At 51.9% G+C, this 14,215-nt stretch overlaps 1 protein-coding gene across 1 annotated transcript in view; it reads left to right on the forward strand.

Annotated features, from left to right (window-relative positions):
• The first annotated feature begins 690 nt into the window (after positions 1 to 690).
• ADCY3 (adenylate cyclase 3) overlaps positions 691 to 14,215 on the forward strand; it is an 81,389-nt gene continuing 67,864 nt past the window's right edge. The window contains exons 1-2 of the mRNA XM_072767541.1: positions 691 to 958; positions 1,355 to 2,189. Coding sequence (XP_072623642.1) covers positions 1,515 to 2,189 — 675 coding nt within the window. The 5' untranslated portion in view covers positions 691 to 958; positions 1,355 to 1,514. The remainder of the gene's footprint in view (positions 959 to 1,354; positions 2,190 to 14,215) is intronic.

The following is a 14,215-nucleotide window of genomic DNA, read 5'->3' on the forward strand; positions in this document are numbered from 1 at the left end:
CTCGCGCTGCCGCTTAGGCCCCGGCGGGCCCGCGGGGCGGGCGTCCGCAGACCTCAGCCCCGGCCTCTCCTCTCCGGCCCAGGACCAAGCCGCGGCGGCCGGGGCGGCGGCGGGGGTGCAGCGAGCGCGCCCCACCTGCGGGAGGGCACGTCCGGGCTCTCCCCCTCGGAGCCCCGGCCCGCTGCGGGCGGCGCCGCCTCGCCCCCCCGTCCTGCCCGCCGCCCGGGCTTGAGCGCGGGGCCACCGGGGCCCCCCCGCGCCCGCGCCCTCCCCTCCCCCCCGCCCGCGGGGCTGCAGCCCGGCGCACCCCCCTCCCCAGCTCCGGGCCGCGCTCCCCGAGAGGGCGGCGACTGCGGGGAGGGAGGGGGAGGGGGAGGGGGAAGGAGGGAGGGGGGAGGGAGGGGCGCCGCCCGCCGCCCGCCTCCCGCCTCCCGGGGCCTGGAGCGCGCGTGGCCCCGGAGCCGCCGGCGCCGCGCGGGGATCACAGCGCAGCGCGCCGCGCCCGCACTCGGCTGTCTCGGCTCGGCTCGGCTCGGCTCGGCTCGGCGCGCCGGCGGCCCGGAGGATGCTGGCGGGCTGCCCCGGCCTCGGCCCGCGCTCCCGCCCCGGAGGGCCCGGGCTGCGCCCCTAGAGCCGCCGCCGCCGCCGCCGCCGCCGCGACCGCCCAGCGCGGGGGCGAGAGGGAGGGGTCCGGCCGCGCCGCCAGCCGCAGCCGCAGGGGCAGGCGCCCCCAGATCTTCCCGCCCCGCCGCCTCCGTCCTCCAGCGGCCCCGCGCCCGCGGATGCTGGGGGGCAGCCCCGCGCCCCTCCCGGCCGGATCCCGGGCCTGACGGCGGGGGGACCCGGGGACCCGGGGACCGGCCCCGAGCCCTCCTGCCCCGCCCGCCCCCCGCGGGACCCGGCCCCGCAGCCCGCGCGGGGACCGGCAGGACCACGCGGCTCCCGAGTCCCCGCACAGGTAAGCGGCGGCAGGGCAGCCCCCCCGGAGGGCAGGTGGTGCCCCGAGGTGGAGGTGGAGGCCCGGGGCCGCGGGGGGGGGGGGGGGTAAACCGGAGGAAGGTTCAGGAATCCCCGGGATGGTGCGGGTGGCTCTGGCTCTGGGGCACGTTCCAGCTCCAGCTTCTGAGGCTTGGGCCTGGCGGTGCCCTGGGTGAGGAAGTCAGGACGGGGGCAGCCGGAGGAGCGCGCGGGGCGGAGAGGTGGTCGGACCCTGGGGAAGCCAGGGCGGGAGGAGAGCGGCGGGGACAGGCCGCAGGGCCTGGAGCCTCGTGCGGCGACGATTCCTGCGCGGGGGGCGGGGGCGGGGGCGGGGGCGGGGGCCGAGGCCCGGGGCCCCACTTCGCCGCCCTTCTAGGTCCCAGATGAGCGGCGCTGCCTGTGCCCTGGACTCGCGCCGTGCGCCGCTGCTGGAGGGGGCCGGCCCTCGGCGTGCCCCAGGCCCCCCGGAGCCCCGCTAGGGCCCGCTCCAGAGCCTGCCTCCGCCCCGGGCCCCGTCGAGGCCGCCGGCAGCCAGGATGCCGAGGACCCAGGGCTTCTCCGAGCCGGAGTACTCGGCCGAGTACTCCGCCGAGTACTCGGTGAGCCTGCCCTCCGACCCTGACCGCGGGGTGGGCCGGACCCACGAGATCTCGGTCCGGACCTCCGGCTCCTGCCTCTGCCTGCCGCGGTTCATGCGGCTGACCTTCGTGCCCGAGTCCCTGGAGAACTTGTACCAGACCTACTTCAAGCGGCAGCGCCACGAGACCCTGCTGGTGCTGGTGGTGGTCGCGGCCCTCTTCGACTGCTACGTGGTGCTCATGTGCGCGGTGGTCTTCTCCAGCGACAAGCTGGCCCCGCTCCTCGTGGCCGCGGTGGGCCTGCTGTTGGACATCCTCCTCTTCGTGCTCTGCAAAAAGGGGCTGCTCCCCGACCGGGTCACCCGGAAAGTGGTGCCCTACATGCTGTGGCTGCTGATCACTGCCCAGATTTTCTCCTACCTGGGCCTGAACTTCGCGGGAGCCCATGCGGCCAGCGACACGGTGGGCTGGCAGGCCTTCTTCGTCTTCTCCTTCTTCATCACGCTGCCGCTCAGCCTCAGCCCCATCGTCATCATCTCGGTGGTCTCCTGTGTGGTGCACACGCTCGTCTTGGGGGTCACCGTGGCCCAGCAGCAGCAGGACGGGCTGCAGGGCATGCGTTTGCTGAGGGAGGTGAGTCCTGCCCTGGGTCCCACCAGGGGCTTCCCCTCCTGCCAGCTCTGATCCCTGGGGGTACCGGTTTCAGAGGGGGGATGGCACTGCTTGTTTGCCTTTGAGCCAGCATGTGTTGCGGGTGTCTCGGGGGCTCTCAGCTGCTTGTGCAGGAAGACACAGTCTCTCCCGCAACCCCCTGGCTTTGCACTAGAGCTTTCTGTGGTGGGCGGGAGGGAGTGCAGGATGTCAGGTCATTGGGCCTCAGGGCCACTCTGTCACCTGCGTCCTGCCAGCCCAAGTGGGTGGCAGGAAGGCCCACTACGGCTGGTTCCAGGGCACATTGTCCCAGCCATTCCCTGTCCTTGACCTCCTTCAGGAAGACCTCTTGTGGGGAAAGGAGTTTCCTTAGCTTCTGATCTCCAGCCTGTCATCGGTTAGCTTCAGCAGTTGCCCAACTTGTGTGGACACAGTGCCCCTCTGTCAAGTGGGGACTGTCTGCCTGCCTGCATGAGCGGTCATTACCAAGATCAAAGGGAATGTGGGTGAAGACACGTTGGAGACACGAAGGTGTGATAGTCCCAGATCCTGCTCCTGCTGTTGGGAGCTCAGAATGTGTGGAGGACTTAGATGATGGGAGATGTGGCATTGGGACATAACCAGGGACAACTGTGCTGGCCACGGCAGTGGAGGGTCTGCTAGTTCTTTGAGGACATGTGTTGCTGGAAGGATTGGAGTCTGGGCCTCCACTTAACAGCGTTGTGCTCCTGCTGGGAGCCAAGAGCCTGGCTAGGTGCTGAGGGGCTGTAGAGACTGGGAGACGGGATTCTCAGCATCTGCGTTTACCCGGTAACCCATCTGGAGGAGTCTGGGGAGGCTTAATCAGTAAATTCCACAGTGTTGTGACCTCCCTGCTACCTCCGCTATGCGTGAGCCCCGAGAGGGAAAGTGACCTGCCCAGGCTACATAGGTGGGTACAGTAGTCACATGCCTGGAGTGTCTGCTTCTCAATTCCGATGTCCACGCTCTTCCTACTGTCATGATGCTGGCTGCATCTTGGCTAAAGCCACTGTCCTTGTCTTTTGGGCTTGAGGGCTGAGTCTCTAGGAGCCCAGCAGCGCCCTAGGGAGTTGATGCGAGAACCCAGTGAGGCTTGTCCCATTGCCTCCCACTTGGTTAGAGGAAAACACAGATTTTCTGTTTTGACTTCTTCCTTGTTCTTGGGCCAAAATTCTTCTGTTGTTTCATTCTGGCTCATGTACCGTCCTCTCTCAGGAAGCCCTGTGCTGCTGTTCTCCAGGAGCCTAGCCCTGGGCTGGTGCACATGGACCATGTGGGTCCACCAACAGTTTTTTTTCCCCTCCCAATGCCCTGCTCACATAAAGTGACAATCTGCCACCACTGGCTTGGCTTCTGGGTTGGTGAATTTTAGCCTGTGCTTCTCCCAGCCAAGGGCCCCGCTGGAAGCTATCGGGGGAAGCAAGATGGGAGTCCTTCTGCTTGGAATCTGTTGAAAGCACAGCTTGGGGCAGATAGGTGGACATGGCAACATTTGGGGTCTGGGATCTAATTCTGAAACATTCATTCCTTTCTACTGAATGGTCACTGCTGACGTTTCCTCTCTGCTGGGGTCCCTGGACCACACGAGTTTCCCGTATGCCTGATTGTCCATGAAGGGAGCAGAACAAAAATTCTCTTTGGAGCCCCTGATGCTAAACCCATGATTGAGGCTGTCCTTTGGGCACCGCTAAGAGACAAAATCCCCAAGATTAGAAAACAGGAAAATCAAGAAGTAAATAGAAGATAACTGTATTAGCATCCCAGGAGAGCATGGTCTTGACGTGGAAGCAGGGCCCTCCCTGGATGTGGCTTTGGGAATGGAGGGGATGGAGGAGGTGGCTCCCAGGGTCCATTTGGGAGCCTGGGATAAAATGCAGGAGGCCCCAGTTTCCAGTGGGCAATGTTCCAGAAGTTTGAGTCACTTGTTTGGAACTAGTGTGACTTCTTAAAAGGTGCCTGGGTTCCCAGGCCCACTCGCCCAAGTTGTCCTTAAGTGAGAGTTCCATGCATTCAGTATTTCTGGATGTGGATGTGGTGGAAACTAAGCCCAGATGGCTGAGTGTTGCTGTGAGCACACCGGCTGCATCTCTTCTCCGGCTGTGGAATGAAGCAACACTCACCTGCCACTGCTCCTCTGGGTGCGTGTTACTTCCTGGGATGGAGGCACCATCGAGGATAGGATGGGCCAGGGACGTGAGGATGAGGTAGCCAGATCCCCAGCTAGGGTGACACCAGGAACATACCCCAGCACCTCCTTGCTTTTCTTCCTCTTGCCTACAGCCTCCCCTTTTCTTTCTCTTTGCCCATCACCTCTTGGATCCAGCCAGGAATTCCCTCCTGGGCCTATGAGAGGTGAACTAGGTTAGAAGCAGATACCAGGGGATCCCTGGGTGGCTCAGTGGTTTAGTGCCTGTGTTCAGCCCAGGGTGTGATCCTGGAGTCCTCTGATCGAATCCCATATCAGGTTCCCTGCATGGAGCCTGCTTCTCCTTCTGCCTGTATCTCTGCCTCCCTCTCTCTCTCTCTCTCTCTCTGTGTCTCTCTCATGAATAAATAAATAAAATCTTAAAAAAAAAAAAAAAAAGGCAGACACCGGATTTTGGAAGTTTGGGGATGTTTCTGTTGCTGCTGCCACTAGCAGTACCAGGAAGCCTTTCCAGTGTCCATGTCTTCCTCCTCTGCCCCCTCCATTCTCTCGAACCCAAACTCAGGTCTAGTGAGGAGTGGCAGTAGATAGGGACAGATGGGGAGGCACAGCCTGACAGGTCAGTGGCAAGCCATCCACTCTGCCCCTGGTTCTTCTCATGGGAGGCAGGCCGGTTGGGGTTCCAACGGGAAGAGGAGGTGGGGTCTGGCTGTCAGATGGGGTGTGGGATTGGGGTGTTGCTGGGCCTTCTTAGTGAATTAGTGCATATTACTGAGCAATAGGTATGGGCCTTACAGAATCTAGGAATAACAAGAATCAGACGATTGTTCTGGAGTGTAGGGGAGCTGGAGCTGTGGGGAGCAAGCTGCAGCTGGCAGTTTCCCCATGTCCCTCCCCTTGCCTGGGTCCTGGCACCTGGCACCGCTAGGCCTCTTAGGACACAACTTGCCTTATACTGCCCCAAACTGCCCTTAGGGTGATGTGATGGAGCGGGAGGGGGTCAAGGTCAGGACTGGGCAGCAGCCGATGGGTGAGGGTGGGTGGGGGGCAGAAAACACAGCTAGGGTGATGGGGAGCATTCCTGAGGCCAGTGGCCATTCCCAAGACCATTGGTGCACCCACAACCTATTAGCATCTGATGCGGTTGTTAAAATCTGTGATGGCAACATTTGAAAAATACCCTATAGCTTTATTTCATAGAAGAAAGACTATTTGGAAGCAAAATTTTCTCTTGAAATTAATCACTTGTTAAGACCTTACAAATTAGAACACAATAGAGCTTCAGATGAAATAATTCCCACTACACGTACAAATTACATAGACCATTCACGCCGTGAAGGAACATTTGCCTCCAAGGTGCTGGAGGCAGCTACAGTAGGAGCATTGTGTGAGGGGCTGACGCTTCCAGACTCCTTCGGGGGCAGGCTGGGGTTTAGGGTTCTATAGACATCATCTCGTTTGAGCCCGGATTGTAACTGGCTCCATTTTACAGATGAGTAAACCGAGGCTCAGGGAGGTTGAAGGTTGGAGGGGCTGGGTAACTGGGGAGGGTCACTAGTGAATGACAAGGTGGGGGGTGAGGGAGGGGCAGGACCCATTCCAAGGCTTCCCTGAAAGCCTCTCTTTCTCTATAATGTGGACTTTTGGGTCTCTTTCTTGCTTCTCTGGCTGCCCCTAAATATCTTTGCTAAGTGGTGTTGAACAAAGGTGCCAAGAGGTGGAGGGGGGGCCCTAAAATATCGAAGGAGGCATGCCTCTCCCATCCCTCTGGAATTGGCCAAAAGGAAGAAGCCCATGATGGAATCTTCCTGGTGGGAATGTGGCAGGAGTATGGGAGAGATGAAATGTGATGAGTTGGAACAGGAGCTGGGTGGAATTGGGCAGGAAGACTGCAGGCTGGGGGGGCTCTGAGCCAACCAGAGGCATTGAGGTAAGAGAGGGGTGTGGGAAATGCCAGGGAGGGGTGCTGCAAAGCCAACCCTGGATTGGCCCTCTGCTGCCATCCTGGGACAGAAGCAGTCATCCCACCCCGACCCCTCCCCTCCTTTCACATGCAGAGTATGCAGGTGGTCATGTTTTAGGAATCAGAATAATAAGGAAAGGTGTAGAAGGGGTGGGGAGGCCCCATCAAACCCAACTGTGGAAGGACAGTTAATTATCAAACATGTAAATGCCTTTGCAGCAAGTCAACCCCTCAATCCTGTCCCAGGCCACTTTTCTCTGTGGCCTTTTCTGATCCTTCTCTATGTGAAAATGGCTTTTCCAGTATGTCCGGTCCTGCATGTGCAACTGGCCCTGCCTTTCACCACATTGCCACACTGATGTTTTGCCTCATGAGTATCCGATCCCTTGTGTTTGTTTTAAATCAGCACTTTATCATTAGTGGGCTTTTCTGGAGAGGAAACCAGAGCACAGGGCTGGGCTGCTAGTGGGTAACTGGGTAGTAGCAGAGACAGTAAGACACCTGTGTTCACGCTGGGATCTCCCCTTGCCCCCTGCCAGGCCTGCCTTGTGAGCAGGTACGTGTTGTGTATATACCCATGCGTGCGTACACACACACACACACACACCCGTGGCCTTGGTCTGCCCAATAGTCCTGATGAATGCTCCTTGAGCTGGACTTGCTAGGACCCCAAGGTTATTCTTGTCCTGCAGTTCCTTTGTGCAGTAAATCCCACTACTGTGCTCCAGCCCTGAATAAATATTCAGACCTGCCCTCACCCCACCACCCTGCCTCCCTATCCTCTCTTGATATGCACTGTTGGTGGGTTTCCACGGATGTAATCCTGACCAATGCTCAGATGTGTATGCTCAGGGGCAACATGCATGTTCAGGGCCAGGCCTGGGCCCACTGAACACGGGTATACCCAGGGTGCCCTCATCTCCTGAGCTCTTGCTGTGTTTCGGTTGAGTAGTTCCCAGCAAGAGGTAGATCTTTTTATTTTACAGAGGGGGAAACTAAAATGTGTGATAATTGACATGACTCGTCCAAGACCCCATAGCTAGCAGGTAGCAGAGCAGAATTTGAACTCAGGTCAGTGGGATCCTAGAGTTCTTTTGCGATCATAAAGGAACCATCTAAACTAGCTTTCCTCAGAACCTGTTGAGCTTAAAGTTCCGGGAGCAATAGGATCCTTGCTTTCTTAACTCAAAATCCTTAGAAGGAGCCACTTGGTGGAGGATGGATGTTTCTAGGGACAGGCATATCCCCACTGATGAGGAACACAGCTGTCTGGAGGCTGAATGGGGGTTGGAACCCAAAGCCTGCACGCACACTTGTGCAACTGCTGGAGCTTTCCTTACGTTCCAGGACTGGGTAACCAATGTGTGCAGTGATGACCCACTCATCAGAAAAATACTAGATTACATTTAGTGGAAGAGGGGATGCAGTATTACATCCTAAAAACATTTTTTGTCAGAATTGGGTAAAAACCTGTTTGGATATTTGGGTTCTCTAGGAAACTCAATGTGGGATGGCCCATTCCTCTGTGTCCTTCCTGCACACATCTGTGTACACAACTATGTGACTCTACCCATTGCTGGACCAATCTGGACACGACTACTGCCTGATGATTCTCTGGGTTGACTGTGCTAAGCTGAGCAGTTTTTCTATTTCAGGTGGCACTGGCTGGGGTGGCTCACTTGACTTACATTCAGTGGACTGCTGTGCTGGAAAGCTCTAGGAAGCCCTTACATATCTGGAGCCTTGGCACTCCTCCAAGTGACCTCTCTGGCCAGCTTGGGCTTCCTCACACGCATGGTGTTCTCCGGGAGAAGGTGGAAGCTACCAGAGTTTTTAGAGGCTGGACCGGTCACTATGGTCAAAGCAAGTCGTAAGGCTAAGCTGGAAGCAGGATAAGGGGAGGTGGATTCTACCCTTTGATGTGAGAGTAGGAGGTGTGCACAGGGATGGAAGAAGTGGAGGATAGGCATCTGAGGCTGTCCACAAGCCGGTGGGGGTGGGGGCGGGAGGATGCTGAAGACAAGGAATTAAAGAAACCCGTGAGTCTGAGTGGGGTACGAAAATACCACGTGCCTAAGGGGTGCTCCAAATGTTAGAAATGTGGTCCAGGTCAAGGCATATATAACTTTAAGGCATTTCTTCTCTGTGAAATCCATCATTTCTAAGATTTTCAGAAAGTTTCAGAAACTGCATTGCCTGTAAAAAGATAGTGGCTCGTGATTCATTTGCATGGACTTCGCCTTGCCTTACTTTCCTGAATTCATTCTCTTGTCAAATGTGCTCTGTCCAGGGCACTGTGCACATTTCCGGGAAAGCTGTCCCGGCCTCCAGCCACAATCCCAGCACCAGTCCTGGTCCTCTTTTTCCACGAATCAGCTAGATTGGCAGCCTGGCTCTGATGTTTGTAATCCTTTCGCAGGAGGGTGGGAGTTTGCTCAGGTACGTGCTTCAGAAACATGTCGAATTTGTCTTTCTTAGCAGATTGTCATTTGCCTCAAGGAGAGAGAAAGCCTGAGAATAGAATTCCTCTTCAGTCCTTTGTGGTGCCTTGGTTGTGACTGTCACTCTATAAATGTTGAATACATACATTCCTGCTTTGTTTTTACCTTTGTTTCCTTCCTCATCAACTCATGGAGAATTTGATAAATTTTTGGCTAGATCCAAGATAGGGGGAATGTTCTAGTGTTAATCCAAGTGATTTGGAATTTTTTAAAGTAAGATTTATATAACCCTTCAGGGATACTAATCAATACTCCTTTGTCACTTGTTCATATTCTTGTTTAGGGGGAAAGCCTCAACAGAGGAGGATTCTTAAGAGCCAAAAAAATGAGTCATAGATATCTTGTTTTGGCCTAATTCTAATCTCCTCCTTGGACAAAATGATTTGCATGAGATCATGCAGAAGAACGGCTAAGCAGAGTTGGAGCTCCTACCATTCTACTTCCTCTGCTTGTTCTCCAGTTTAAGGAGAAACTTCATTCCTTCCGTCACTTCTCAAACATTTCATCAGGGCTGCAAGCATTGATCCTAGTGAGAGTATACAGGGTAAAACTTGGCTCTTTCCCTCAAGGAGCTCACAGGCTGCAGTACAAATCCTATCAGTGAAGGCCTGCCTAGGAAAACAAGGCTTTTAAAGAGCTGGCTGTCCTGAGTTTTGAAGGATATGTAGGAGTTTGCTAAGTGGAACAGTGGGAATGGGGCTTCCCAGGCAGAGTTGTAAGATGTTCTCAGTTGACTGGGACTGGTGAGCATTATTATGTGACAGGAGCTGGAGAGATGAGGTGTAGAGAAGCCAGATAGCAGAAGGACTAAAGGATTTGGGCTTTATTCCTACAATAATGAGGTCCTTTGAAGGAATTTAAGCAGGGGCAGATAGGATCTGATTTGCATTTAGAATAATCATTCTGGTGGACTTGAGTGAGGTCAAGATTGATTAGGAGACTGCTGAGGTCATCTGGGGCGTGATGCCTGTTCTACCAGGCCATCTACCCACATGGAAATAGGCTGAAGAATTTTGTGGTGCCCATGGGACATCCAAGTAGAATTATCTGATTATTCAGTGGGTAATTATTCAACATAGGCCCTGTGTTCAACAGTGGGAGCTTAGAGACAGATGTTCCAGCTTTGGGAATTGTTAGCATTTAAATGACACTCATCACCGTGGTGAAGGTGAGTTTTGCCCAAGAAAAGTGTGTAGAATCAGAAGAGGGCTTTAGGGCCTAGCACTAGAGGGAGTAGTCAGAGAAGGGGGGTCCCCAGCACAGAACATCCGTGCCCTGCCCTGCTTCCTACCCAGGCCTCGGCTTGTGTATCATTTCATATCATCTGTAAATAGTTAAACTTCTTCCCTACCAATACGGATGCCTCATTCTTTTTCTTGTCTGATTGCTACAGCTAGGATTTCTAGTACTACATTGAATAAAAGCGGCAAGAGTGGAAATCCTTGTGTTGTTCCTGATCTTAGAGGAAAAGGTCTCAGTTATTCACTGTGGAGTGTGATGTTAACATGCAGTTTTTATATGTGGCCTTTATTACATTGAGGTATGTTCCCTCTGAACCCACTTTGAGAGTTTTTATCCTGAACAGATGGTGAATTTTGTGAAATGCTTTTTCTACATCTATTGAAATGATCATATGATTTTTTATTTATCCTTCATCTTGTTGATGTGTATTGTGTTGACTGATTTGCAAATATTGAACCATCCTTGCATCTCTGGAATAAATTTCACTTGATTGTGTGATAAGTGATCTTTTTAATATATTGTTGAATGTGGTTTGCTAATATTTCCTTGAGGATTTTTGCACTTATGTCCATCATGGATATTAGGCTGTAATTCTCTTTTTTGTGTGTGATGTTCAATTGAGCATATAATTTTTCACAGTGTTCTCTTCCAGTCCTTTGTATTCTGTGGTATCAGTTGTTACTTTTATTTCTGATTTTATTTATATGGGTCCTTTATTTTTTCCCTGATGAGTCTGGCAAAGGGTATCAATGTTAATCTTTTCAAAGAACCAGCTTTTAGTTCCATTAATTTTTTTCCTATTTTTTTTAAGTTTCATTTATTTCTGTTCTTCATGATTTCCTTCCTTTTACTCACCTTGAATTTTGTTCTTTTTTTTTTTTTTTCTTTTTAACTCTTTTAGGTAAAGTTGGACTGTTTGAGCTCTCTCTTGGCCATTTTGTGTTTGATGCATCTTCCTTCCTCTGATCAGGTTCTCAGCCTTTTCCTCCAGCAAAATTCCTCTTTGTGGTTTCTAAGAAATTTCCTTTGATTAGTAATGAAGGCTTTTCTTTTCCCTTTCCTCTCTTCAAGAATGCTTTCTTTGTTGTAAACAGAACAGAAAATGACATGTTTAAGACGAAATCCCACCCCACTCTCTACTCCCATTCAAAACCCCAAAGTAAGTGGACTGGAGTTGAACCTTTGCAAGATTTCCATGGTTGTGGTTTGCTGTTCCCATGTCCTTTCAAGACTGGTCCCTGTGAAATGTAACTTGGTGCCAGCTGAGTCAGATCTGGCAGCATAAGGCCAGGCAGCTGCTTCTCCCATTTCCATGGTTGGCTCTAGGTGGGCTTCTTGGCTGCCTCCTGGAAGGCTGTTTTTCACTCAGTGGGACTGGGCCCTGGGCAATTGATCTCTGTGAGCCAATATCTTAAGATACTGATAAGCCCAACGTGAGATCACTACTACTTGATGATGGTAGGTGGACCTTGCCACCCTCACGAGGAGGAAAACTATGTACGTCTGTTATTTGGTACAAATTTGCTACAAATTCCTAAGAAACCAAATCAGTAATTTCCTGAAAGGGAATCTGAACAAGGAGCATTGCATGGTGCTAAGGGTGGGTCATCCTCTTAGGCTGGGGCTGGGAGCTGCTCCTGTCACCCCAAGGCCCATTTCCCAGTGTCCAAAGACTCTGTCAATTGCCAGGAAAGTGGTACAATTTTCACCTCGGCTCTTTTTCTAAACTCCTACACGTGATTATAGCTTGTCTTTCATGAGCACTCTGGAAAACATTACCGCTCAGAACCCCCTCACAAATTGGGATTGTAGTTTACATTGCCTGCCCTCTGGGAACAAATCTGGGACCCTGCTGCTTTATTTCAGTAAGGACTTGCTGTAGTGTGATCATTTTAGGGAGCATTTCCTCTCCCTTCCAGAGCATCTGGTTCCAGACCCAGCTGACCTCTGCAGTTATAACCATGTAGGGACCTCAGGAGTCTGGCCTGCCAATGAGCTTTCTACTTTAGGAATCCAGAAAGCCACTTGGCTTCACTATTTTGACTCCAAGTACCTCCTGGCTCCCAACTTTACCCACTGTGAGATCTTAGGTACATTATTTAATCTCCATCTAGGATCTGCCTCTGTGAAATGGTTCAGTCCTGAGAAGAAACACGCTAACCTATGTACATGGCCTTCCCAGCAGATGTCTGGAGGGCACCTTGGTTGGGTTATTGAACTCTTAAACCCCCCTTTTTGGTAGGGGAGGGGAGCTGGGCCACCATTTTTTGTTGTTGTCATTGTTGCTTGGTAAGTGTTAGAGGGAATGTGCTTTTCAGATGAAGTTTCCCATGAGGACAAAGAATACTTTTTTTTTTTTTTTTAAGATTTATTTATTTATTCATGAGAGAGACAGACTGAGAGAGGCAGAGGGAGAAACAGGCTCTTTGCAGGGAGCCTGATGTGGGACTCGATCCTGGATCCTGGGATCATGACCTGAGCCAAAGGCAGGCACTCAACTGCTGAGCCACCCAGGCGTCCCGACAAAGAATACTTTTGATTGAGGTTTTTTTGTTTGTTTGTTTGTTTGTTTGTTTGGGTTCAGTTTTGCATAATGGCAGTGGCCTTTCATTTACTTTCCCTATTTGCAGAGGAATGAATTAAGAGTAGGTAGTGGGTGGTGAGACTCAGTGAAAAAAAAATCTCCAGAATGGATTTAATATCAAATGCATCCTTCCATGGGATCAAATCACTTGAGCCATGTGGGACTTGGTTTCTTTATTGAGAAGGAAGAGGGCCCTGGGGGCTGTGGGACACCCCCTACTGCTTCTGGGTGGCCCCAAGTGGCTCCTCTCCACAAGCATTAGTGATACACCTCCCAAGACTTCTCACTGAATTTAGGGGGTAGAGAGGGTCGTGGGGCTCATGGTCCAACCTGCAGACTGTGGAATTCCCGACACGACCTCTAATCTTTGTTTCCATTTCTCTGGAGATGGGGAAATCCCTTTCAGGACAGCCTCATTGGTCTGAAGATGCTGTTAAAACTAGTTATGGGGGCATTTACATAGATCTTGAAAGTACTTTTTATCTGCTGAGTGTCTTCAGTCCTCATACCTACTCTGAGTTGATATTGTCTCTGGCATAATATATGGAAGAGGAGAGGGAGGACAGTTACTTGGTGGGGGGAGAAGGGCTAGATGAGGCAAATAAATGCCCAGAACTGTGAAGGGAAAATGCAGTGTAGGCTCATCACAGGTCTTCTAGATTCAAATGTGGTGAAAGTTTCTCACCTGATGAGATTGGAACAGGTCTTTGGTCAGTTAACGTGCAGAGTTCTGGTGACAGTGACCACACAACTATGTGTCAAAACACATAGACTATATACCAAAAGGAGTGAATTTCACTGTATGTGAAAAGGAATAAAAATAGCTGGATGGAGGGAGGTCAATGGGATGGAGGGAGGGATTTCAATACAGTGTGTTAAGTAAGAGCTGTGCTACCTCAGCAGGACCGTCTGTGGAGTGAGGGGGGCAGGCTTGGACTGGCCATCATGGAACATTTGGGGGTGAAAAGAAGTGTTCCAAATCGTGACTGAGGGTGTAGTCACACAGCCGTATGCATTTGTCAACACTCTTCAAAATACACGCTTGCTGATTGGAAACAAGAATGCCATGAGATAGATTTTTAAAAAAGTAAAATCCAGAGATCACAAAGCGGTTGTACATCTGTATATACATTTACATGTATTTGATCTTATTTTAATTGAACACGGTTAGCTGTATGGCTGCTTGCTCATCTTTTGTTGAGGAAAGATCTTTCTTTTAGTGTTTCTTGTAGCCAGGATATGTCGTCTGTAATTCACAAAGAGAGAATTAAAAGTCAATTGGAAATAATCTGGGTACAGAATTTTAGATTTTTTTTAGGACTTTTTTTGGCCAAATTTTTGCTGGTATCTTGCTCACTTCTAACTTGTCAGTGGTTTCTTTAACTGCTCAAATATTTCCAAGACGTTCACTTTACTTTTCTTAGAAACAATCGCTTTTTTTTTCAAACTCAAACTTTATCTGTTAAGGTTATATTTAAGTTATATAAATATGATGCCAAAAAGCAGCGGACATAACCAGGTTTGGGACTAAACACAACTGCCGGTGGGGAA

Source organism: Vulpes vulpes, chromosome 8 (genome assembly GCF_048418805.1).
Source record: "Vulpes vulpes isolate BD-2025 chromosome 8, VulVul3, whole genome shotgun sequence".
In the NCBI taxonomy this organism is placed as follows: Eukaryota; Metazoa; Chordata; class Mammalia; order Carnivora; family Canidae; genus Vulpes; species Vulpes vulpes.